General features: G+C 39.0%; 1 protein-coding gene and 1 long non-coding RNA gene across 3 annotated transcripts in view; one reads left to right on the top strand and one right to left on the bottom strand.

Moving 5' to 3' along the window:
• LOC129407522 (uncharacterized) overlaps window positions 1-26901 on the bottom strand; it is a 27381-nt gene extending 480 nt beyond the window's left edge. Inside the window, exons 1-5 of one of the 2 annotated variants that reach the window (XR_008631589.1) lie at window positions 26701-26901; window positions 26491-26597; window positions 25029-25121; window positions 18325-18484; window positions 16956-17318 (exon numbers count right to left, since the gene is read on the bottom strand). This is a non-coding gene — a long non-coding RNA (uncharacterized LOC129407522). Of the gene's footprint in view, window positions 1-16955; window positions 17319-18324; window positions 18485-25028; window positions 25122-26490; window positions 26598-26700 lie in introns of those variants that run through there. The other variant, XR_008631590.1, reaches the window with a different exon arrangement.
• The window catches only part of gria3a (glutamate receptor, ionotropic, AMPA 3a), a 73040-nt gene extending 45263 nt beyond the window's left edge, over window positions 1-27777 (top strand). The window contains exons 6-17 of the mRNA XM_055148910.1: window positions 9764-9817; window positions 11816-11977; window positions 12232-12399; window positions 12492-12596; window positions 13844-13951; window positions 15926-16132; window positions 16677-17050; window positions 18352-18550; window positions 21173-21420; window positions 25499-25613; window positions 26500-26748; window positions 26821-27777. Of these exons, the coding sequence (XP_055004885.1) occupies window positions 9764-9817; window positions 11816-11977; window positions 12232-12399; window positions 12492-12596; window positions 13844-13951; window positions 15926-16132; window positions 16677-17050; window positions 18352-18550; window positions 21173-21420; window positions 25499-25613; window positions 26500-26745 (1986 nt within the window). The 3' untranslated portion in view covers window positions 26746-26748; window positions 26821-27777. The remainder of the gene's footprint in view (window positions 1-9763; window positions 9818-11815; window positions 11978-12231; window positions 12400-12491; window positions 12597-13843; window positions 13952-15925; window positions 16133-16676; window positions 17051-18351; window positions 18551-21172; window positions 21421-25498; window positions 25614-26499; window positions 26749-26820) is intronic.

Below are 27777 nucleotides of genomic sequence, written 5' to 3'. Positions count from 1 at the left end.
GCCTCACATTAAATATGACTGTCTGGAGCCACAGAGAAAGCATAGGGGAAAAGGTACTTGGGGAGCAGTGTAATGGTCCAAATAAAAAACTCTTGACTACAACATTTAGCCTTTTAAGTTACTATACGGTATATGCTACTACTACTAATTTATTAATTTATGTGTTGCTTATAGTGTAAAATTCCAATCCAGTGATAAATTTCACTTTGTATATTGCAATACATAAGTGAATGCAATCTGGATGCAATGCTAAAATGTAATAGGCAACTTACAGTGAGCTAGAAGGCAGATGCCTTGCTATAAAAATATGTATATATATTGATTAGTAATATCTATATTAGTAGCAGTATGTCCAATTGAGAATTTTGTTCTACTGTTGATATGTATGATTCAATGTAATTGAGGATGACAGCAGAAAAAATTAGTAACATAGCAATAATGATAAGACATGAAAATTTCTGTTTTATGGGTGCTTGGCCTGCTTGTTAAATCCCAGTTGAGCCACCTGCAAATGCTTTTAAACATGCACTAATTGGAATAAGTTTTCTTCTCCAGCTGCCATTAAAACTTAGAGAGGATATTTTTGTGGGCTAAATTAAGGCCGATTATACAGAGTAACATGTTCCCGATTTTAAGTGGTAGCATTATTAGAAGGTTGTGTGTGAATGATGAATTGCTCCAACATGTCTGTAGAAGACCTAATAGGCCGTCTAATGAGATGTGGTGTGTAGAGTTTCCACCAGCCTACTGCAGACCACTGTCCTCTAGAGAGTGCAGTGATTCCTCTATATACTCCATGTAATATGTGTCTACTGCACTACTGTGTCTCAGAATTGGTACACAGCTCGTGTTAATAAAGCACCTCCTTGTGATATCATTAATCATTTGATGGAAAGCCTTGACATTTCTTATGGATTTTAAGTGCATTGGCATCCCCTTTAAACGATAAAGCTTAAGAAAACACTAAATAATAAATGTGACCAGGTTAAACTCATGCTGGAGAGATTCCAGAGTCGGTATACAGGAGACTATTTATATTATCAATAACAGGGGGTATTGCAGAGTGTTTTATGTACTTGTGGTAAATCTTTCATACATATGTTGTATGTGTCCCCGGTGTACTCCTATGCAGCATACGGGAGCCATACAAACCTGTTATTGCTTGTTTTAGACTTAGACAAACTTCATCAATCCACACGGGAAATTACTTGAACAAGGGAAGATTTACCAACTGTCTTGATTGTATAGATTTTATTACCAACTTCTGCATTGCATTTGAACTATTTCTCCAATTTCATTTCACTAATTATGTTTTTATATGCATGAGGTTACCTTGATAATAAAATGTTCTCATATAAAGTTCATTCCTAAGAAGTTATTCTTAGTTTAGTTGGTGACTTGTTACTATTTTTGTTGGTAATTTTTGAATAGGAAAAATTTACTAATTTTGTGGACTACTCTGAAATGGATCCCCAGGTTAATTTCCTTTTACTGCATTAAAACTTTACTGTGGAGAGATTTCTCAGAGTTTTTAGTCTATCCATAAAGAAGCAGTCATGCAGGAAAATAATCCTGAGGCTTGTATGTCCTTGGTGCTAGGCCTCTATTATAATCAACACATTTTTTTATAAACCATATTGTAGTTGCATATAGTGGTTTGTCTGACATTTTCCTGCTCAGTTTCATTCTTACTGTATGACTGCTATAAATAAAATACAGTACTGAAAAAAAATATCAAAAGATGTGTAAAAGCTGCAGCGTGTAGCAAAAATACAGCACAAGTAAATCACCAGTGGCATGTGAGCAGAGAAAAGGGTCGACAGCAAAGGAGGGATTTCTAAATCAAAGAGTTTAAAGACTTCTTTGTAGCTTGTACCTCCAAAGCAGAATCAAGTTGAAAGCAAAACCCTGTCTGAAAAACAACTTCAAGCAACATATGGAGCGAGCTGGAAAGATGACAACTCCGACAAGGATGCACTAAGGACAATGTAGTTTTGTTTTGCCTGAATATGGATAATGTAATAGGGTCTCATCATTTTACACAAGGGATAGTTTCCCCATAAACAATAAAATATAAATAGGTTTTGTGCAAAAGACGTCCCCGTTAACTCACCAGATCATGCAGATTAATTAGGTGAAATAATATGCCAAATAACAGTATAAATAGCTTTTTAGTTTCAATTTCTTCACATTCTTGATATATATACGTTTAATTATAAAATGTTTAACATTTAAATTTCCTTTAAATATTGCTTTTATTTCTACAGTTAAAGCTTACATGCACCTGATGTAATGTGAGGATATTAAAAACAGGATGAATAGAGTTATGGCTCTATTTTGAGAAACAAAAACATGAAAGGCTTCGATGGTTTACTACTTCAGCTTTTTATTCAAAATTATACTCTAAAACCTGATGGCCTGCTCTTTTTATGTGTACCCTATTGGCATACAAGTCCCTCATCAAATACTTCATAGTTTGTCCCATAATTAGTCGGGATGGTGAATGGGGACAGTTATTCGAATGCTCGCTCCACATTTGGGCAAGTTGGCAGAAGACAAATCACTGAAACAAAAAGGAGGCTCCATCAGTAGGAGGCCAGTCAGATCCTCATGAAGGCACTTGGGCGTGTTGCCAGCTCTGCACAGGACTTGGGTTGCAGTCTGCTTAATTAGAGTGAAATCCCCAGAGAGGATCCAAGCCCATACTACAGCTTTACACTCAAAAATAGCAGTGCATTTCTCCCTTTTCCAGACAGGTGGAAAGACACAGACCAGAGCCCCGGCAAATGAAGGAAACAATGCCTCTGCTAAGAATGCTGGAGTTTGTTTTATGCCTCCTTGCAGCAGAGATGGCCTCATATTTCTTGTTGCAGCCTTGTGGTGGAGGTGAATACTAAAAGACTGTGGTGTTGTGTTTATTTGTCTTCTGTTCATGATTTGTTCAATTATATTTCTGAAGTTGCAAATACAATATCATACCACTTTAGTCTGGTGCATTAAGAACGATGGGACCATTGGACCTGCAAGAAATGTAGAATGCATAAGCTCTGCCTCTGCATAGTTGCATTTCACTGTACGAAGTACTCTGGCTTTTCATTTTATATATATATATATATATATATATATATATATATATATATATATATATATATATATATATATATATATATATATATATATATATAGTGCTGTCATGCGATTAAAAAATTTGAGAGATTAATTAATTATGATCTGTAATTAATTAATCTAATTAATCTCATTTTAATCTCACCTAAAAATTGCTGAGAAAAGCCTTCAATTTGAGGTATTTTCATTTAAATTCATTATTACATTATTGTGGCAGATCTAAAGACTCATATAGAACAAAAAAAAGTGACTTTATAAAGTCATTTATTGTTTAACAAATCTCTCCAAATTATCTGTTGAGCCCAAGTCTCCATGAATAAGAAACTGTTTGCTGTAAAGTAGCAAAGACTAGGAAATCTGAACATAATAACTTTTGTCTACTTAAAGACAATAAAAAGTCCAGTCTTTCCTTAACCATATTAAAAATATTATTGATAGAGAAATGCTTTATATATGAGATCACTGGTTTTAGTCCTTGTTTTAGTCCTGGTTTAGACCTGCTTTAGTCCTAGTTTAGTCCTGGAATGGATTAATCCTGTTTTAGTCCTGGTGTAAGTTCTGGTTTAGTCCTGGTTTAGACCTGGTTTTAGTTCTGGTTTTAGTTCTGGTTTAGTCCTGGTTTATTCCTGGTTTAGACCTGGTTTTAGTTCTGGTTTAGTCCTGGTTTAGACCTGGTTTTAGTTCTGGTTTTAGTTCTGGTTTTAGTTCTGGTTTTAGTTCTGGTTTAGTCCTGGTTTATTCCTGGTTTAGACCTGGTTTTAGTTCTGGTTTAGTCCTGGTTTAGACCTGGTTTAGACCTGGTTTTAGTTCTGGTTTTAGTTCTGGTTTAGTCCTGGTTTAGTCCTGGACTGGATTAGTCCTGGTTTTAGTCTTGGTGTTAGTTCTGGTTTAGAGGCGCACAGGAGGAAGCGCGGTTTACGCAGCGTACGCGAGAAAACACGATCCACACGCGGCTCACTGGAGCACGTCGGTGTCCGCGCAGTAACTACAGAAGGAAACGTGGTCCTCGCGTTCTCGGGTTAATGACAATGATGAAGGTGTGTGTTTGTGTGTGTTTGTGTGCGTGTCCCCTCATGTGGCAGGTCACTATAGGACAGTAGTGCAGACATCATGAGTCTATGCAGGTTGTTTTCACCAGTGACATTTAAGTTGTAGGCGATTTTATATTTGTTATTTTCTTTTATATTTCACGTCGGGAGAAGAATTTCCAAGACACGAATGTGTTTTTCCCTGTGCACTGCTGCCTCTGTTCTACTGGCTCTTCGACTTCGTCCATTGTGCGACTGACGCCGCCAGCGTTAACATAATGTTTACATCGCTCTTACTTCACGCGTTTTATGTGGGTTTCCGGCAATGAGTGGAATTTCCGAAATAAAAAAAATTATAAATGTGTTTTGTGTGTGTGTGTGTTGTTGTTGTCCCAACAACACATAAAAACAGGTTTTATAATAAAGCAACTCGCATACAGAAACACTAAAGTTAGAGAATAAAAATGAGACTAACGCGATTAAAAAACATAACGCGCTAAATATGACTGTAATTAATTAATCGCAATTAACGCGATAATTTGACACCCCTAATATATATATATATATATATATATACACATATGTGTATACACACACTTACTTTAATCTAGAACATACAATTGATAAAAGCTTCATAGCCTGATTTTTTTCTGAAGTGGTTACGATTTAACCATTTGTTTTTCAGTTTCTAAAAGCAATGCAAATAATTATAATGGTTAACACCACTAAGCAACATTATCCTCTTAATAAACACAAGCCCTGCACTTATATTATGCAAACATTTAAGACAGTCACATCTGATTTAGATGATTTAGTCACTCAGAAACCCAAGTTTAATGAGCAGATTCAATTGCCAGTTAATGTTCACTTTTTATGGTCAACTCCTTGCTGCTCAGTGCTCGGCTTGGTAGCAAAACATGGGTACAGGTATGTGTATCACACTGATTTGCTGGTATCAGTATCAGTGTATCCCTAGCCCTTAGCATTTGCCTATGCTCTATAATAGATATAGAAGATTAGATAAGACTTAATAAAACAGTATAAATACCATTGATCTGGCGAAAAACTGCTTTCTTTTTTCTTATAAATTTTATCCCACCAGGCACTTCTCATTAAGAATCTGGTTCACAGATAACTTGGTGACATTCTGTTCTAACCCATTTCCAAATCAGTTTAGTTCCTGGGATCACAAACTCAGTGAAGCGAAGATTGTACCTGTATATTCCCAAACAAAGAAAAACTGAATGCTATATTTGGCACACATAATGACTGTCACTTTTTCAAGGTGGATCATAAATGTCAAATAGTTTCCAAAATGGCTCAAATTAAACTTTTTTAGACCATGGCTGGATGGCCTGCATTTTACAACCATCAATCCAGGAGTTGTGAAGTAGTTTCATTTTGGACCGAAAGGTGGACTGTCCTTCAGTGGCTAACATTTAACGCTGAAATGGCCTTTACATTGCACATGTTTATATTTATCAGTAAGGACAGATAGGGTGCACTGTGGCTTTCACCTCAGTGTTCAAACTGAACTGAAAGAGACTCTGGTCCAATGCATAAAAAACATAAGAAATGCGACCTCAAGGGAAAAGTTCCTCCTGCTTTCTTGGCTATTACTGACCTTTAGAAAACAAAATCCAAAGGTATCATCTTTAGTGATCTTACAACTGTTATAGGTGAACTTGTGCAGATGTTCTTACTGTATGGTGGTAGTTAGAGCCCGACCGATATATCGGTTGGCCGATATTATCGGCTGATATTGGCAACTTTAGGCATATCGGCTATCGGCCGATATTTCACGTGGGCATGTTATACCTCGTTATAAAGCTTAGACTCTGTACATTATGTTTGTTTAATCCAATTTACAGACAGATAAATGTCCTAATATGTGGCTCCACATCAGTATTTATCTACTGAGTCATTTGTCTGTGTGTGTCTGTACTGTCCCTGAACACACCACGCGTCACTCACGTGTGTTTGTTTACACCTGCAGACACAGATCCAAACACTGAGATTATATTCTTTTTACGGACAATCGGTTTGAGTCTGGATTAAAAGGACATTTATTAGTGCAGATTTGTGATGTGAGGAGGAGCCTGTATGAGCGGTGAGTGTTGGAAATATGTCGACTCTGAAGCTAGTTTTTGTTATTTGTTATGGGTTAGCTGCTGTAGCTCCCGCACATAAACAGACTGTTTTCTATTGGTCTGTTCTAAAGTGACTATATTGGCCGTATATTTGCTACTGGACCTGCACTGATATGTAAATGAGCTGTGAACAGACGTGTGAATTATGACATTTGCGCATATAATTAATTACTGCGGCGCGCACGTATTTACGGCTAAAGGCTAATAGCGCTACTTTCTTTACTAGTTATGGGTCCGTCGCGAACGAAATGACTCTTAGAACCGGCTCTTTGAAGGGAACGACGGGAGCCTGATCCTTATTGGGAGCCGTGTTTTCTCTTTCTCTCACTTTTTTTCTCTTCACGCCGCGTGGTTTGACAGCGGCAGCGGCTCAAAACGAAACTTTGAGAAATTTGCGTGTACGTAGGATAAAAAAAAATAAAAATTAAAAAAACCGAGCATATTTGACTGTAGTTTAGCATAAAATAAATAAGTCCCGGTTTAGTCCTTTTTCAGTCCTGGTTTAGACCTGGTTCAGTCCTGATTCAGTCCTGCTTTAAACGTGCTTTAGTCCTGCTTGCAACAAAATCTGAAGAGCCGCTTGGGAGCCAAAAGAACCAGCAGCTTTTAGTGAGCCGAGCCAAAAGAGCCGGTTCTCTAAAAAGAACTGGAATACCCATCACTAGTGCCAACCTACTGTCTGTAAATATGATGTAAAGAGGCAGAATAACAATAAATGTTGCCTAAATAAACCCAATTTAAAATCCACCAGAGCCAAACCTAAGTTTTTTAAACAATTCAACATTTACAGTGAATTTTTACATCACTAAATATATCGGCGATTATATCGGCTATCGGCAGCGCCAACTAACATTATATCGGTTTCATATCGGCCACAGCAAAATCCATATCGGTCGGGCTCTAGTGGTAGTGTTCTGACAGTCCTGATAATTTCTGCATTAGCTACAGTCCTAAGTTTTGTTTGAATGGGTCATTATGATCCAGCATTCATTCATTTTTCTTTCTTTTGGCCAGTAAATCTAGTAAATGCACAAATAATTTCACAGTGATTTTTTTTCTTTTTCTTTTTCTTACAAAAAAATAAAAAATAAAGTAAACTACAACTACTACTACAAGAAACATAAGTATCATGCTACTATACATTTCAAGAAGGGAAAAGTGTATGACAGTTGTCTCGTGGGGCCTTCTTGTGCTCTAAACGCCAGGGGAGCACCAAAGTGGAGCATCCGAAATCTAAAAATATTTGATATACTATTTTCAGTACAGTTCTCAAAAGATACAGTTTTTTTAGCAGCTTGTCTAGTCAGTGAAAGAAATATCTGCAAATGGATGCACCTAGCCTGTTCATCCATGGGAGTGGATTTTTGTTTACTGTGGTTCTCCTTGAAGTTACTCATTTTCCCACTGTTTTTGTTGTTGTTTTTCCTTGCTGAGAAGGGGATGTTCTCGGACAGGGATCCATTTGCTTGTTTTCTAATGAATGTTGATTAATCTGCTTGTCTGTTATTGACCAATGTCTGTTTCACTGTTTTCTCTTTCTGTTCATTAAATCAGTAATACTGTTAAGAACTAAGAGGTGGCTTCTGCTGTGATTTTGGGCTTTACAAAAATGTATTTAATAATAATTTAATAATTATATATGAAAATTTGCAATGAAACAACAGACACAATAGTCCAGAGCTTAACAACAACTGCTTGATGGGTTCCATTTTTGTTTAATTTATTCTTGCTACAATGTTTGTGTGAAATGAAATCCTCAATAATTGCACTTTTTGCTGTTGACCAAAGAGTAGCTATAGCCTGCCCCATCTACACTTCAGAGATGGTTGGTGAGTGTTTTGTCTGCTGCCAACAAAAAGCAGCTGTCAGGGGAATTTTCAAGGTGAACATTTTCATTTACGCTACAAAAATTCTCCCTGGAGCCAAGTGGCACTACTAAAATTTAGACACAAAACAGATCATTGCTGAATGAAAAACAACTGTTTACAAGTCTGCAACTGTTTAACTGTCTGAAGTATGTTTGCTGTTTTTTGTTACTATGTACCTCACTGTTTTTTTCTGTTTTGTTAAATTTTTGTTTATTATGAAAACATATATATGGTATTATATGGCCTGTCACTATAGTTATTTGTCTGCTAAAGTATGTTTGTCAGTTAGTATGGCAGCTAAACAAGACTAGCTGGAGCAGAGAAGGCGTCAGATAAGGTCCACAGAAAAGTGTGAGCTTTCTGCCTCCCTGTGTTCGTGACAAACGGTGCTCACGGCCTTTTTCTCTTTAGGCGTCAGAGCTTCATTAGGCTGCAGTCTGTTGCTACTTACTCAGGTCACAGCAGCTCCCTCACAGCCAGCAACAGAAACCCATTTTAGGACAATTGTGAAAATATTAGGCAGCAAAAGCTCTCTGGAGGCTGGTTTTCACTTGTACAGATGAGTAAAATCATCACATGTCACGGCCCGTGATTGGATTAGCCACGTCTCCTCTGAGTGTTTACTTAGGGCCAACCTTGGCACATCAAGGACACATAGTCCCCTGAGACATTACAGACTGAGAAGGGCACAGGTGTGGATCAGGCACACATGTCAAATTACTTTCTGATGACAGTAGCTGAAAACCACAGCAAAGTACAAAACAAGCATTGCGACCACTGTGAGAACTGAAGCAGAATTTCAATATTAGGACAGTTTGATTCAGCCGTTGTCTTATTCTCACAGCCAGATGTTGATGTTCAGTGTTTTACAGTAACTTGCGCTTGTGTCTTCTAGAGTAGTGCATAATATTCATTGTGACCTAAAACTTATCTAAAAGTATACATTAAGTTAACAGCCACACTTCAGTGATCTCAATAAAAAAGTAATATAAATATAATAAAACTGCTATAATCAAAACTGCTATTTCGCTAAACCTGAGAACTGCATTCTTTCACCATTCCAAGGTTTGAAAAAATCATGTTTCTCTACTACTAGTAAGGGCAACAGTCACACTGGCCATTTGATATTCAGATGATTCCAGCCCTGGTTATGCAAACTGTGGAGGAGTGAGGAAAATACAGGAAAAAAATAAGTAACCACCTCCAAGTTTTCAGTCTGATCATGTGCAATAGAGAATCCAAACAGAAGCAAGCTAATGAATAGTTTATAAAACATCTCTTTCTGTGGTCGCCTGCCGAGACAGGAGCTGATTCTGGGTTAAATTAAGTTTGAATCAGTGTCTGACACGAGTGAGAACAGTGAGAACTGCACTGTGAAAGCACGGTTCAGGCAGGAACCTTGACCTTATTTTACATGCTGAAGTTAATACAAAGGAACAAGCACTGTCATCATGGTTCATGGCTCTGTGTCTCCTACACACAAAAGTACAACACACACTTCTCCATGACCCTAAAAAGTCCAACTCTCTGTTTCCATGCTACCATCCGAAGGACTCTGAAGTAACTCATAGTGCCCTCCTTTCTCCTGTAGGTGGTGATCTCAGGAAAGAACAGCAGAGGATACCACTACATTCTCGCCAACCTGGTAAGTGCAGAACAACACAGCAACTTCCATCCATCCATCTTCTTCCGCTTATCCGGGGCTGGGTTGCGGGGGCAGCAGTCTGAGCAGGGACTCCCAGACTTCCTTCAACTCAGACACGTCCTCCAGCTCCTCCAGGGGTACCCCAAATCGTTCCCAGGCCAGCCGAGAGACATAGTCCCTCCAGCTTGTCCTGGGTCTGTTCCCCAGGCGTCCTTCCAGTGGAAGATCTCCGAGGGAGGTGCCCAGGAGGCATCAGGAACAGATAGCCGAGCCACCTCAATTGGCTCCTCTTGATGTGGAGGAGCAGCGGCTCTACTCCGAGCTCCCGTGTGACTGAGCTCCTCACCCTATCTCTAAGGGAGTGCCCAGCCAACCTGCAGAGGAAACACATTTCGACCACTTGTATCCGCGATCTCCTCCTTTCGGTCATTACCCAGAGCTCATGGCCATAGGTGAGGGTAGGAACGAAGACTGACCGGTAAATCGAGCACTTCGCCTTTCAGAGTTGAAACTCCCTCTGACAGAGGGCTCTGCCAGATGTTCCCTACAGACACTTACTACACGCTTGGGCCTGCCAGGTCTTTCCGGCTTCCTCCTCTGCCAGCAGACCCAACTCACAACCAGGTGGTGATCAGTTGAGAGCTCTGCCGCTCTCTTCACCCGAGTGTCCAAGACATGCAGCCGGAGATCAGATGACATGACTACAAAGTCGATCATCAATCTCTGGCCTAGGGTGTCCTGGTGCCACGTGGACTGATGGACACCCTTGTGCTCGAACATGGTGTTCATTATGGACATACTGTGACTAGCACAGAAGTCCAGGAACAAAACACTGCTCAGGTTCAGATCAGTGAGGCCATTCCTCCCAATCGCCCCTCTCCGAGCATCACTGTCATTGCCCACAGGGGCGTTGAAGTCCCCCAGTGGAGTCCCTGGTCGGTGCACTAGTACCCCTCCCAGGGACTCCAAGAAGTCCGGGTACTCTGCACTGCTGTTCGGCCCGTAGGCCTGTCCCCAACTCGAAGGCACAGGGATGTAACCCTCTTGTTCACTGGGGTGAACTCCAACACACAGTGGCTGACCTGTGGGGCAGTAAGCAGGCCCACACCAGACCGCCGCCGCTCCCCGCTGCCAATGGCCAAGAAATAGAGATTCCAGCCCCGCTCAAGGAGTTGGGTTCCAGAGCCCAATTTGTGTGTGGAGGTGAAGCCAATTATTTTTAGTCGGTAGTGCTCGACTTCCCGCACAAGCTCGGGCTCCTTCTACCCCAGCTAGGTGACATTCCATGTCCCCAGAACTAGTCTCCATGTCCAGAGATCCGGGCATCGTCGAGGCCCTGTCCAAATCTCTCAGCACCAGCCCCTTATGGCTCCTCCTGCGGGTGGTGGGCCCACGGAAGTGCAGCCTTCGTCACTCATTCGGGCTGTGCCTGGCTGGGCCCCGTGGGGGAAGGCCCGCCCACCAGGCGCTCACCATCAAGCTCCCACCTAGGCCTGGCTCCAGGCTGGGGCCCCGGTGACGCCATTCCGGGCGATGTAACTGGCCTCTGTGTGGACATCATCATAAAGGGCTTCTGACCCGTTCTTCGTCTGACCCGTCCCCCAGGACCTGTTTGCCTTGGGTGACCCTACCAGAGGCATGAAGCCCCCGACAACATAGCTCCCAGGATCATTCAGGCACTCAAACCACTCCACCACAGTAAGGTGACGGTTCAAGGAGGGGAACACAGCAACTTAACAACCAAAACACCCAAAAACTTAACAAAAAATGTGATGCAATGCAGTGCAAATGTAATTTCTGCACCCCTAAAAAGTACACCTACATTCAAAATATTCCAACACTAACTACCAACAATTTGGTAACATTGGACATTTTAAAAGCTTAAAGTCATATCCACTTAGTTTGATTTTCTTATTGTATGTTTAAAATAACAGTCATTGAAAATATATCACCTTCTTGTAATGGACAAATGTCTCCTGTTCTCTCGCTTACTCTCAGGGCTTTTCCAACATGAGCCTGGATAGGGTCTTTGCCGGTGGAGCCAACATCACCGGCTTCCAGATCATCAACCCAGACAGTCCCGTTGTGCAGCAGTTCCTCCAGCGCTGGGAGCGTTTGGATGAAAGAGAATTTCCTGAAGCCAAAAACACTCCACTGAAGGTCAGTGAGGAGGAGCTGTCAATGTTGTACATTTTATTTAGCGTACTCAAGGTTATTTTTTATCTTAAAAGTTTAAGGAGAAAAATGTCAAAGACAATCTCCTCAAGAAGGTGGTTGTTAAATAATGTCACCTTTTTAAAGCACAGATGTGCATACAATTTAATATCCCAAATCAGAAAAGGTAGATGATTCATTTTGCATGTGACTGTAATACTGCAATGTGCATGACTTCTCTTCTTCTTACATGGGCTCAGTACACATCAGCGCTGACCCATGATGCCATCATGGTGATCGCGGAGGCTTTCCGATACCTGCGGCGGCAGCGGGTGGATGTGTCCCGGCGGGGTAGTGCGGGGGACTGCCTGGCCAATCCTGCAGTGCCCTGGAGTCAAGGCATCGACATTGAGAGAGCGCTTAAAATGGTATGCCGCCTTAAACAACAGAGAAGTAAAAGAATTCCTCTTTCACTTGTTGTTGCCATGGAAACAAATGTCTCCTTTGGTTATTTCTTTAGGTCCAAGTTCAAGGGATGACAGGAAACATCCAATTTGACACATTTGGACGGAGAGCTAACTACACCATTGATGTGTATGAGATGAAGATAGGGGGGCCCAGGAGGGTATGTTAATGCATGTTGCCGCAATGATGAAATTATTAACTTTAGATAATGATCGTGTTATCTTCAGACACACTAGTCATAATTTTATTTGTATTTATACGTGAATTTGTGAATCCTTAATAATGTGAACTTGCATTCCTTCTGAGTTGAAAATGTCCACAGCCAATCACTGTGTGTTCGCAGAGACAAGCTGTGCCAAGCTATGACTCTGCCAGCATGTTCATGCTGGTAACACAATCAAGCAATGTCAAAATGGATATCTTTCCATAGACAAAAGCAATGTTTTGTATTGTTTCAAATGTAGCTTCATTGCAAAATTAGTCAACAACAGCAGCTATGTGTTTTACACTATATTTAGGCAATGCGCCATGTGTGGATTATAGCCTTAATGGCAGTTTTCATGGAGCCTTTGGCTTTCTGAAAGATAGTGCACTATTATTACTATATCTATTATTGAATATACTATTATTCTATACTATAGTCAGTAGGCACTTTGCAACACTTCCTAAAGAAACTAGGTGGACCTCATAACCCGATGAACGTTTTGGTGAGTAATATATATTTAACTTGTACCATTAGTGATTTTGTAGTAAGTTTGTGTAAGCTGTGGACTTTCTCTCCACCAACTCTCCAATAGTAAGCTCAGTGTTAAAGGGGAAAAACATCTTTGCAGTGGCTTTGAAGCATCAAAAAATATAAAATTCCCTAACCAATAGAATTACATAGTACTTCCAGACTGGAATTAGTACATATCCTGTTAATGTGAGGATTTACCCACACGTTTTGTCAACAAGAATAACTCTGACTTCATAAGAGGCTAGGTGGGATGGCTACAAATGAATAATTTAATGAATACTACCAGAATTAAACAGCGTTATCTATTCTAAATTCATAAAGTATGAATATATTTTCAAAATTCAGTGTTTATTTTGACAGTGGAAAATAACATAGTGCATCTGCAACAAAGGGACACAACCAGACTGTAAAGTGTGCCTAGCTGGTATTAAACTCATTTTTCAAGTACTCCACTAGTGCAGCTTTCTTGTTATGTAAGTGAGCCGGGAATAGATTACACCTACTCTGCTCTAGTGCATGAAAAGTGAGAGGGCCCAGTACAACACTACAAGCTCTCAATATTGTCTTTTGTGCAGATAGAGCCGACCAACTCGTATGTACTTGGAAGGCTGTATCTGTAAAAACGTTAAACTATGATGCTTTCTAACTGTCAATCTCTTGTTTTTTTCTAGATTGGTTACTGGAACGAGTTTGAAAAATTTGTTTATATAATGGATCAGCAGGTCACCAACGAGTCCTCTTCTGTGGAAAACCGAACAATTGTGGTCACTACTATTATGGTACACTTTTAAAGCAGGTTATAATAGTTTGATATTAAAATTTCTGCCACTCAAGGTCAAGGTGTCCATTGTTGCAATCTGTCCTGGGACGGTAGAATTATTTTGGTTTGCGTTGCTTTCCATCCACTCACTACATGTTGAAACAGTCGAGTCACTAAGAGTGTTTCAACTGTATCCGTGTGGGTGTCAAAGCATTTTGAGTTTTATCTAATCAGGTGGCTGTTGTAGTAGTGACGTCACAATACCGGCTCTTGATAATTATACTGTTAGGGACATAGATCATCGTGTTTTCATTAAGTCTGTACGTAAGTAAAAATGTTTTCTATTCATTAAGTAAATTGTCAGTGCCGCTGTAAATGGTCAAATTCATCATGAAAAGGAGCTTTGTGCCCAAGAGAGGACATAAACAGCCAAGGGCGACAGCCTTTGGTTGTTTATCCCTCTTTTTTAACAAGATCAGGCTCTAAAATATTTAAGTATCAACAGGCTTAGAGTACACAGAACAATGTAATATAGACAGAAAAAGAAATCCATAGGCCATTTTTAAATGTACAATAAGGTGCGCCTTATCTTACATTTAAAATAATGACCTCTCGTTAATTCTGACTTTGCTTATTATGTTCGCATCTTATGCAAATTCAGAATCATGTGATCATATGTGTCCATTTCAGTGTGAGCCGAGTCATTGTCCTCATAAGCAGGCCCAGAAAGGATCAGCAAATGTAAGGGAAATGTTACAGTATAGTTGTCATCACATCCTTTTCTCACTGTCAGTCTTTGATTTGAGTAATAGTGACTGTTGTAGATGCATATTTCAGATTCAACATTTCATTTTTTCAGAAAATGTTTAAGAAAGTCTCATTACTGATGAAAGGTCAACCTTATATTAAAAAGGTATGATACTTTCATTTATTAACATTGCCATAAATTGAGAAAAATAAGGAAGGGATGTACGTTTTTAATGGTAGATCAATCAATCAATCAAACTTTATTTGTATAGCACTTTTCATACACTTCATTTGCATATGCTTTGTAGCAAAAAGCACTTCACATGCAACAGAAAAATTACAATACAATAATTAAAAACAGCAGCAACCCCCCCACCCCAGTGTTTCGTCCATATATACAACAAATAAAATAGAAACATAAAGCATAAACATAAAGCTCCTAAAGGTTAGAGTAATAATAAAAATGGAGAGCTACGATCAGATGGAGACTAAGTAAAATAGTAATGATAAGGTACATAATAAACATTTTTTCATTAGGTTCCTCTCTAGACACTAAAAACAAAAATAATAGATTAGTGTATTCAGTTACTTTACAAATAGTACATCAGCAAGAGGCAACAACCCAGTCACACAGTATATATTATTGTATACTTTTAGAACAGGGCCATTGTAGTGTAGCATAGAGAAGCATGTGTTTGCACTAATTGTAGTACTTTTGCAGTCAGTAGGGATATTAAAGCAGCTTGTTTTCCTGTCAGAAAAAATGCATCACAACCATTGCAATACTTTTTGATATAATGTGACTTAAATACAAATCTTTCAATCAGCAGTCACTGATGTTTACTTTATGAACTGGAAAAGTCCTTAGTGCAGCCTGTCCCGCGCGTGTGCTGCTCTAACGCAAAGCACAAGCAACCCCTCCGCCCCCCTTGCCTTAAAGTTCAACTGATTTGCTTGGTGTCTGTTTTGCCTATTTCTATACAGCCTAGTTTTCCCCTTTCCCAACAGTCCAGTGCTAACTCTACCTGCAGCCTGCCTTTTCACCCCTATTTGAATTTCTTTAATGCTTTATAGGTCTTACTATGCTTTACTGTCCCATGCTGTGTGCTCCTTGCTCTTTTGCCTTTGCTATATATATGCATGCTGTGTGCAACAAGGCCTCATGTTTGTAAGGCACGAGCTCTTCTTGCCATGGTAATGTACTTTGTATTTCATAAGCAGTTCACCACTTGTGTCTAATTAACAGGAAGCTCCATATGTGATGTACAAGAAAAACTATATGCAGATGGAGGGGAATGACAGATATGAAGGCTACTGTGTGGATTTAGCTTCTGAAATTGCAAAGCATGTTGGGATCAGATATAAACTGTCCATCGTGCCAGACGGGAAGTACGGAGCCCGAGACTCAGATACCAAGACGTGGAATGGGATGGTGGGTGAACTGGTGTATGGGGTGAGTATCTACCTGTTAGGGCAAATTTTAATATAATATTTGTTTTTCTTGCCTAATATGCAAATTAAATATATATATATATATATATATATATATATATATATATATTATATATATTATATATATATTTTTTTTTTTTTTTTTAAACTATTGAGCAAAAATAATTAATCTCATAATGTCTTGATTAAGAAGGTGTAGCTGTGATTGTGGCCTCAACGTTAATGTGATGTCTTGTGTTTAATATTTTAGATTAGCACACTGCCTAATGACACATGCACTTTCACTCCACAGCACAGCAAACATTTATCATGTTAGTGATGAGGCTGCCTGTCTGGAGGTGACTTTAACATTGTCCACATAATGCATCTACTTCATGCTCACTAATTACTTTATGAAGTAGATTTGGGCAAAAAAAATACAAACCTGTGTGATTGATTTTCACATGACTGCTATATGCATTTTGGACAAGTGACTAGCTTATCAATGTGTTAGGTTTGTATATTGTTGAGACTAACGCAGATTGTGCCTGTCTTCGTTTCTGCAGAGAGCTGATATAGCAGTGGCTCCTTTAACCATAACACTGGTACGAGAAGAAGTGATAGATTTCTCAAAGCCTTTTATGAGTCTTGGCATCTCGATTATGATAAAGAAGCCTCAAAAGTCCAAGCCGGGTGTCTTTTCCTTCCTTGACCCTCTGGCCTATGAGATTTGGATGTGCATAGTGTTTGCCTATATCGGCGTGAGTGTGGTGCTTTTCCTGGTCAGCCGCTTCAGTCCGTATGAGTGGCACTTGGATGAGAATGATGAGGCCAAAGACCCTCAGAGCCCCCCAGACCCTCCAAATGACTTTGGGATTTTTAATAGCCTGTGGTTCTCCCTGGGCGCCTTCATGCAGCAAGGATGCGATATCTCACCAAGGTTGGTTATTTTTGTGTCCATTCTCCACCATTTGTCAGCTGTCCTCATCATCTCACTGCATTTTATAGTCCTTTATGGACCACTTCATCCTGCCATGGTGCATATTAGTTATTTTTGAGTTTTCTGGCTTCTGCTGCGGTCCCTCTCACATGTCCCACTTTTGCAACCTCCTTGCTCCTCTGCAGTCTGCATCCATTTGTTGTTAAGCTGCATGCTTGCTGAGATGCCTTGCATCCACAAAATAACTTATATCCACCATGCTGAGGGGCTGTAAAATGCAAAGGGGCCATCACATCTCATTCACAAATCAGATAATTCTTGGAGGGCTACCGTGTTTTTGCTGCATGTTTCATTTTACGCTCATCATTTTGGTGCATATAAAGTATTTTTGTGCGCTTTTATTTTATTCCATTATCCATTGTAATCATAATTTTTTATTTGAACTCTTTTCTTGATCATACACTGATCATACATGGACATATGCAAGCATTTTTTTTTTTTTAAACCTGTAGCTAAGTGCCAGTGAACTTCCTGGGCATTGCATGTTTTAGGCTGTGACTCCTGATAAATAGATGCTCTGTATTTACAGCCTGAATGCTCAGTGGGATAGTGAGCGGCCCATTATGTCTCTTCTGCTGTGAGATTGCGTATTTTGATCTTGTTTTGCTTAACTTACCTCATATGATAGATGTGAAGAGAAGGATTGTACATTTACCAGAACAACTTAAAATATTTAAATTTTATATTATTATTTTTTATTTTGTTATTCATTTGGCAGGGAGTACACTAATCACCATTTAGTGAATGCAACAGATTTAACCACAAGGCAAATTTTCATCTGTATACTTAAAATTGAACGTTGAATGTGAACATGTTTGTGGTCTGTGTTACGAAACCGCATGTCTCATCAGTTTCCGACTTCTCTGATCATTTCATGTCACGCACTACTTTCATTTCAAACTGGTCTAAATCTCAAGTGGAAAGCAGTACTTTTTAAGTCAGATGAACTAGATCATAATTAATACCTGCAACCTGGATTCTGCCATTCTGAAGCACATTTTTGGTAGCTGATATACAGTATAGGCATTGACACTGTAGTATTTATATGTAAGTATGTTGGACTACATACCCACAAAGTACCTGCCACAGTAGGATTAGACTGTAATGGCTGATGACAAGCGTACATGAAGGAATATTATAAAGCAAAAGACAAAAATCTCTTCCAGCTAAAACAGGAGGAAAATGTGTGTGTTTTTGTTGTGTGTTAGTTATACCTTTGCGTGCTGTGCTTGGTCCTCCAGGTCCCTCTCAGGCCGGATTGTTGGAGGAGTGTGGTGGTTCTTCACCCTCATCATCATCTCCTCCTACACCGCCAACTTGGCTGCGTTCCTCACAGTGGAGAGGATGGTTTCCCCCATCGAGAGTGCTGAGGACCTGGCCAAGCAGACAGAGATCGCTTATGGGACCTTGGACTCAGGCTCAACCAAGGAATTCTTTAGGGTAAGCCACTGTTTGGCATACAATACATATATCAGGGGAGACAATAATATTAAACTTGTGCCAGAGAAAATGTAAAAGGTATTTCTGCTATACTTTTTATGTGGTTTGATAAATTAAAAGGGAAAATATGAAAGCCTCTTTGGATCAACTATAAACATTCAGTCACACAAGCTGTAACACAACAAGCCAAAATGTGGAAGAACAGGCACACTAATGGGAATTAATTTTCTTCACACTTCACATTTTCAAACATTAACACACTCACTTTTTTCAACTATACGCAGAATACAATCAAGACTGTGTAGAAAGCCCTAATTAAATGTCCTTATCTTGCCATTTGGTGAAGAAAAAGTTCAATATCTTTTGGCATTTCACATTTTTAGAATCAAAGACTGGTTGGAGTTTGTTTCCAATTCAATCATTCACAGTCCAATTTGCAGCCTCTCCAAAGTGCAGTCTGATGTTTTTTTAAGAGAAATGTCCCGTTCTACAGAAATTGAAATGTCACTCACTCTAGTTCTATTTTTAGTTATGGACTGTTGTTGTGATTGGTCAGTTTGAAACACAATAGTCTTACTTGGCCAAAAATGAACATCTGGTAAAAGTGGCAAAATAAAGAGGACTTTTATTTGGTAGTGTAGCCCTGTGTGTGGCAAGTATAAGAGCAATGGTGGATGTGTCTGTGTGTTTGTGTGTGTGACCCTGGCCATTTTTAAAGGCGTTCAAGCAGAAGAACTGGCGCTGCAGTGCTAAGCTGTGCTGGGGTCTAAAAGCTCAGAGTAGAGGTAGTCATTTGTAACGGACTGTCCTCTCCTGCTCTGCACACAGCAAGAAGCATTAAGCCCAAATAGAGTGGCTTAAATCTAAAGATGGGCAAGTAATTGAATTTTAATTGAGACCGAGATTGAGTCATCTCTAATCATTAATGATCAGTTTGTGTCTTTTTAATTGAGAGGTCCACAGCTAATCTACAGCCAAAAGCAAGTGAAGCCCTGTTCAGACTTTGGAGGGGAAAAAATAAAATTTCTTACTGTTAAATGGCACTGATTAAAAGTCTGCATAGCTTATGCCAGTAAGACAATATAAAATTTAAACAAAAATCAAAATTGATCAATATAAGGGAAAAAAAAGTTTTGTTCTTTTTTTGTCTTATAGCTCATACCTACTTCAATCTACTACTGAAGAAAAAAATATTTTATGTGCAGTGCAGTTTGTATGTGCAGTTCTCTTTGTACATAAAAATACATGCTTACTGAATTGTGCTCAATAGGATCTAGTTTTTTCATGTGAGCATGTGTTAATTGATGCTAGCCTTAATGGCCTATGATTTGTCAAAGGTGCTCCCAAACAGATGTGACAGTGACTTTAACCGGAATGACATACTGTCTATAATTCTCCTAGGAAGGGGAAATGCTATTGTAAGCACTTGTTGTAGCTGATTAATGGGAACTCACTGCTGCTATTAATCAGCAAGTCTCTCTTGATATTGGCTCTGAATAAGCTTCAATTCAAATTATCACAAAAATAGAACATGCTTTTAAAGAGGCTGCAAATTAAAAAGGTATTATAAATCAATTAAAGAAAACAGAAAATAGCTATGGTCCAAAATAATTCTAGACAAGCATATTCCAGTAAGTACATGTCTGTCATCTTCACAATATGGTTGGGCCTGTCATGAGGTATTATTGTCATGTCCACAGAGTTTGTGTGAACACTCCAGTGAACAGAAATTGTGCATATGTCAAGTATGATTCACTCACATGGCTCCAGTCCATTACAGTATAGATAGATTATTTATGGGACTGTATATAAAGCCAGGCCTGTTTGTAATTTCCCTTCGAAGCTCTCTTTAGTTTACCTCCTCTCAAAGTGTAGCTCAGAGGCACTGATCTTTGGACACACAGATGATTAGAAACTAAATATTCATAAATTTGTTTTAGTCTGGCCTCTCCAATCGCCACTATTTACTCACACACCAGATCAATTCATGCAATGTGGTCTTGCCCAAAGGCACAACAGCTGTATGCATTGATTGGACCTGGATCAAGCCACCAACCCTCTAGTTATGACTCTACAACTATTAGCCACCAAGTTTAGCTGTGCTTGTAGTGTTTTAAGGCCATAAAGGTATTCAATACATACATTAAATGCCAACATGATTAGGTAAGAAAACTATACGTTACAGGAAACAGACACTATATGACAATGACCAATTTAAACTTTTCATGTAGTTCTGTCCCACTGCTTACAGCAGCGATGCTAGTGCAAACATCAGAGATCACTTGTTCAGTTGATAATCCAGGTCTCCCACATGACCAGCGGTTTGTATCTGCTGTGCGACCAGATTGTTAGACTCCAGGCAACTGGCATGAAGCCCATTGCTCTACCTCTGCAGTGGTCCCTGCAGTTAAAGGGTAAAACTGTCATAAGAAGCAGGTCTGCTACCTGCAGGTTAAACTGCACCACAGACTTCACACTTTGTGTTAACTGCTTTCAAAATTCCAAAAAGTATCAAAATTCAAGAGTGCCTGGGTGAGGTGTATGTTTATGGTGGATTGTATAATGTTACTGTTGTGAATATGTTACTGAAATGTCTTTGTTTTCTTTCTTCTCTCAATACAGCGCTCCAAAATAGCAGTTTATGAGAAAATGTGGTCTTACATGAAATCAGCTGAACCCTCAGTGTTTGCCAAGACCACTCCAGATGGGGTATCCCGGGTGCGAAAGTCAAAGGGCAAATTTGCCTTTCTACTTGAGTCTACAATGAACGAGTACATAGAGCAACGAAAACCATGTGATACCATGAAAGTGGGCGGAAACCTGGACTCTAAGGGCTACGGTGTGGCAACACCTAAAGGCTCTGCATTAAGGTGGGTGGGATATTATAACAATATCCTCCATGTTGTTATAGTATTCCACCTACCCTGATGTTTCCTTTTCCATTTCTACCTCACTTCTTCTCTCTCCAAGTGCACACTGGTCATATCTGTCTTGTGTCGACTATGTCTGTGACTTCTCTCCTCTCTCTTTAGCACAGCTATTGGTATATTAGTAATATTGAGTTAATCCATTTGAATGTCAATGTGCATTTCACCATTCCCTTCATTTATATTTTTCCTCTTTCCTTCCCTCCCCACTGGTTTGTGGTGCCCTTTGCATTGCCTTAAATTTAATTCTGAAATACCTCCCTAATTAATCTGCTACTAAAACGCTGCTGTCAGTTGTGATGAATGTTAAGCTGCATGCTGGATGTGTATCTCTGACTCAACAATGACACAATGTCCCCATCTCGCACACTACAGTTGGAAAGATGTATCCTTCACACCACCTCTAAGATTTCTTTGCTTCTTACCCTTTCACATCAGTGAAATCTACAACCAATTTGTCCCTTCCGTTCTCCCCTTATATGAACCACTGACAATTACCTCTATTTCTCTACTAATATTCTAATATATTAGATTTCTCACGGACCTGTTCATTTTCTTACAAGCTATGTTTTATCGTTTCAAGAAATGCTGTTAACCTGGCAGTGTTAAACTGAATGAGCAAGGCCTCTTGGACAAATTGAAAAACAAATGGTGGTACGACAAGGGAGAGTGCGGCAGCGGGGGAGGTGACTCTAAGGTCAGCCTCAATGTCACCAAAGTCCGGTATCCTACAATGGAGTAATCGGCAAGGCTGGAGTCACTCACTGTAGACTGGATAAAACTTAACTTTGAGAACTTTACTTATTAGATTAATGTTGCATATGTGATCGAGTGGGAACCCTTTACTTGGCTACTTGGTAGTTATCTAGATAAGATCAACAGTTAAATAGTGTTTTGAGACTAGTTATTGGCTTGTAGTCATGAAATCAGAAATCTTTCCCTTTTGTTTTTATGGCTACATGCCAACATGAAAGTTTTAGGGCATTTTCATAGCTGTACTAGGATAAAAGCTAATATCATTTTCTTTAAGATACCTCTAGTTTTGAACTAAGAATGCACTCTCCAATCCACCTCCTGGGTGCGTTAGGGCCAGCACGGGGGACAGCGTTGTCTTGAGGGGACTAAGCATCTGCAGGCAAACGTGAGAATTCTAATGAAATCTGATTCAGAAACATCTCAGCCCGATATCCTCACATGGAAACCCAATGTAAGACTGACTACACATCACTGGCTCCTCTCCACCTCAGAGCAGTGAGTTCTCTATGGCCACCAAAACAGTGTAAACAGGGGCCTCTTTTGTAAAAGAGTATTTGATTTGACTTGCTAATTTTATATTAAATAAATAATAATATTATATAATATATAAATTGTCACGCCAGGCTAGTGATTGTTTGACAGTATAATCAAAATTAACTAAATTAATGATGAAAGACAAGAGGAGCCCCCCTTCCATGTGTGTTTGGGCTTTGTCAAATCAAATCTCTTTTTAGTGTTCAAAATGCAGCCCCTGACTTATTACTTAGATGAACAGTGCCTCTGCTGCTGTAGGGCTTGCATCATGACTGCTGCGCGCCCTGGAGGAAGAGACAGGCAGAGTTTGCAGTTATAGACAGTCATCCAAACCGAGTGAGCGGAAGTGGATACTAGCTAAAGGATAACGCAGCTCTACTGTCTCCTCTCACAGATGGAGCGCCACACCTTACACCTACTAAATTCATGTCCAACCTGACTGCCATTTTTCTCTGTCTTCATTTCACTTTCAGATAAACAAGTGTGAGTAATTGAGCAAAATCACTGATATCAACACTGTAAATAGTGTCTATATGCAACTTTGGATTTTGGTTCCAAAATTGGACAAGCCAAAAAATGTCATTCTCTGAAATAACTTTTAAAATAAGGCTTCATTAAATGTAAATACATCTGTATATTTAGTATAAGGCCATTATAAGTGTCTGCATCCGCATGTGTTGGTTGCGTGTGATTCCCTGTCTTGTCCTGCATTTGTCTCCCTTCAAAATGTCCCTCCTGTTTTGCAGACAGACTGAAAGATAAAGTTATGATGCAGCACATAAAGAGGAAGGTTTTTGCTTGGGCACATTACAAAAAAACATTTGTACGATGGTTTGGATTCATACAATTCAAGTAATAAATCATACATGTGCTGGATTAAAATCATGGCTGTAAACTTAAATGATTACACAACACAAACATTTTGTCATAGAAACCTAGGCAAGCCCTCTCCTAACACTGTAACTTAACTTACAAGAGTAAGATTTATTTCAGTGATTGTATTAATTTCAATACAGTACAAGTGTTAGTGAAAATGTGTCAAGCAATTAAAGTTTCATTCACTTTACTACTATACCATTGATGGACGCGAGGTTGTCAGTTTGCGCCATCAGCCCCTCTGACCACAAACCACTTTCATACTAGACAATGTGGATGAAGTACCTTGCCTAAGGACACAACAGCAGTTTTTGCTACTAGTGCCCCCCACTGTGGGGCGCTAGTAAAGCAGAAATACTAACTGGGCCCCGCCTTGCTTAGATTCTGAGATCTGATGAGATCAGGCTTTAACAAGGATGTCTGGCCACAAGTACTGTACGTCAAGTACACCAAGTACTGTATTAATAGTATGTGGCTCCATCTGCTGGCTTATCTTAGTTATTACACTATATTTGTATTATAATAATGTATCAGACAAATGAAAGATGTGTGTAGAATCCCTCAGTCGTCCAGGTAGAATCCATGGCAAAGAAGAAATTCAATTTGTCAACTGGAATGAATTTCAACAAATTCAACCTAAATAAACGTTTCTCCTATTTCTCCTTTGCCAAAAATGAAAGAGAAGATGTTAAAAATTTAAATGGTCATTTTACACTTCAATTACCTTCCAGATGTTTTGACAATTATACTTGTTGTGTATGTTAACACACACCAAACTCAGATCTAATTATTGGGCTATCTGAAATGTTCTACTTATGTAAATGTACCCACAATATTTATTACAATATTCTATTTTAGGGGAAATGCTTTCTCAATTTCTTCCCAAGTGTGTGTATTTCATAAAGACAGCAACATGTTACTGTAGTGACCCTGTGTGGCTGGTCCTAGATGTTGCATTCTGAAGTTTAATAACCCAAGCATAACTGGATACCAGCGATGGCATGTTTGGTAAGATATTTTTGCCTATACATATTAAGTGCATCTTCTCTAAAAAGACACTTCCAGGACCAGAAGCCATCATAACTTTACCTTTCATTAAGCTCTGACTGGAGAAAAGGAATGACAGTTCACTCTTGTGCATGTGTCATTTTTGTTCATTTTACAAAACCACCATGTCTGAGTTAATGAAATCAGGCATTCTAGTCAGTTATTGAATTACAAACACTGATTTTGTTTCTGAAAGGATATAACACTTTGAAATCTAGCAGTCAATTTGCCATGATCAAATGTCCAAATGCCCTTAACACCATGACTTAGTCCTTACAATATGATTAAAAGCAGCTTTGTTTGACTTATGTGCACAGATCTTCCATATTTAGGCTTACCTGATTGATTGCTATGAAGTCTTTGTCTTTATTGGTTTTTGTGAGACATCATCTCCTGTAGTTTCTTAATGAAATTGAACTGCTTCATTTTGCCTGTAAGTCAAGAAAGGGTTCCTGTTAGATCCAGCTTGATAAAGATTTAAGGCTGCCCATAGCACAAAATGCACCAACCACATCGACTTAATATGTTACTTTTCTCATTCTGTGCAGCTGCTTAACTTCCTATTTTAAATCTTTTCTCTTCTTGTGATCAGTGTGTGCCGATTACTCAAAGCGATATAGCTGGGGTCTGGCATGCTAGGGTAGTCATTGTGGGTTATCACAGGCCATACATTTATTGTAATGTTGCTTGCTAAAATGTGTCTTGGCCACGACCCTACAATATCGCTTTGCTTAGTATAAAGTAGTTAAAAAGTTGAATAACATAAAATAACATATTAAATGTTATTTATGTTATTTTCCACGTGAAGAACTCCTGTAAACCTTGCTGTATTGAAACTCAGTGAACAAGGCATCTTAGACAAGCTGAAAAACAAATGGTGGTACGATAAGGGTGAATGTGGAACCAAGGACTCTGGAAGTAAGGTCAGTCGCTGCAGGTCTTCTGTACAAAAATGCATTTTGACGTATTCTTCATCTGCAAACATCTATGGCATACATCCTCCCAAACATTACATCTGAACACTGCTTGTATATTTAAAATATAACACTGGTTTAATCCATAAACACATAGAATAAGTTTCTCAAACCAATTTGTTACTTCACTCAGCATGATACATACAAGTATATTTTCATACCATTTTCAGAAGAGAATTGAAACCATTAGACTGCTGTTATGACATCCAAACCTCTATTGAAATTTAGCTTATTGGTGTTCTTAATTCATTTACATATATTAGAAAAAATATGTGAACATTTTAAGTGTAGCTTTGTAAGCACAGAATAGCGGTTTATGCGTTCAAACTACAGGAAGACACTAGCATAGTGCAAAAGCGGATTAATGGATTAGAATGCACATAAATGAATTTCAATGTTTGGCCCTAAATAGCAGCAAAAATGGTTCAATTCACCTTCTTCAACTTGCTATTTGATTGTAAAAATGTAATGTATAAAGGTTGAGGAGTTGACAGCAAAACCAGAGTTTATTCATAGATTGCAGACCTGTACGACCATGACCACCTTCCTAATTAGCATTACTGCAAGTTAGCCAATTAGCAACGAGCATTCCTACATTCACCATTTAAAAAGACTAGCCCATGTATGTTTTTTGTTTGTTTTAAATAAGATTTCTTTATTTTTATTTACATCATAATTTATGATAACACAAATATAATGCTAACACAGCTTTTATTTTTGACAACTATATCTTAAAGGGGATGATGTTAGCATATTAGCTTAAGCTTACTTACTAGTATTCTTTGCACGTTCTATCATTAGAAGATGTCTTAATGGTGGTCTTTACCTTCCCTAGGACAAGACAAGCGCGCTGAGCCTGAGCAACGTGGCAGGGGTCTTCTATATTTTGGTTGGAGGGCTGGGCCTGGCGATGACTGTGGCCTTGATAGAGTTCTGTTACAAGTCACGCCAAGAAACAAAAAGACTCAAATTAGCAAAGAATGCCCAGAACTTTAAACCAGCCCCTCCAGCAAACAGTCAGAACTTTGCCACGTACCGTGAAGGCTACAACGTTTATGGCACAGAGAGCGTTAAAATCTAAAGGGTGACTTCATCTTTTTAGTTTTAAAGTCCATAAACTGTACATAATATGTACCTAATCTACCTTGTCTTTCAGTCTTTCAGTTATAGAAGTGAAATTAGTATATTTCACGGATGTGTCCGGATGAACACTACTACTCTGCGTGACCCTGGCACACTTTATAGACACACCGGTCTTTGGAGTCAACATGAGGTGCTGCTCATTTGTATCTGAGGCCTGATGTCCCGTGACTGTACATACGAAGGCCCGTCCGCACACTACCGGAGCAGGCTTGGTTTGTGCAGAAGGACTTTTGAGCATCTGGAAACATACGGGGGATTTGCCTCTTGTAGTGCCTTATGAAGCATTTGGCGTCATGGCAATGCAATTTCAAGAGATGTGTCAAAAGGGGAATATATTGCTTCCTGACGTATTTAGATAATTTGTTAAAAGCAGCAAACTTGTTTTCTATTTCAAAGAGAAAAAAAAAGCCATGATTTGCAATTAAAGCATCCTGAAAATTCTAATATTTTTGTGGTTACATCTTTACTTAGATTTAATTGTTATAATTAGTGATAAAATTATTATTTTCATTGTCATATTAAAGTAAGCACCATCCTTAAATCAAATGTTAATATGCCACACATACCATCTTGGCACTACTTTCAAAGTGTTTTATATGTGTTGGGCATCATTGTGTTTTCAAAAAGATGCTACTTTGTAAGACTGCTGTTCAACTGCCATAGTTTTCACAATTTTATTGAAATGAGGTAAGCTTTTACATGGCTAATGCATTTTTAAAATGCAACATTAACGACCCTTTTAGCATCACGAAGTTTTTCTTGGGTTGAGTACAAACCCACAATAGTGCGTGCAGTAACAGCAGTAGAGCAGTGAATCAATATTTTCATAGCTACTTTGGTTGTGATGAGCTTTGCATTGTGCCATATTTTTGATTGAGGATCTGTGTAAACAAGCAAGAGCTATGGATTGATTTTTACTTTTTTAATTTCTATGAAAACTCTGCATTAACATATTATGTTTTAAATCTTA

The sequence above is a fragment of the Boleophthalmus pectinirostris genome, unplaced genomic scaffold, assembly GCF_026225935.1.
Source record: "Boleophthalmus pectinirostris isolate CB_2022bp ecotype Guang Dong unplaced genomic scaffold, ASM2622593v1 HiC_scaffold_12, whole genome shotgun sequence".
Lineage (NCBI taxonomy): Eukaryota > Metazoa > Chordata > Actinopteri > Gobiiformes > Gobiidae > Boleophthalmus > Boleophthalmus pectinirostris.
Note: the sequence above shows the minus strand (reverse complement) of the source record. Positions and strands in the feature narration are given on the sequence as shown.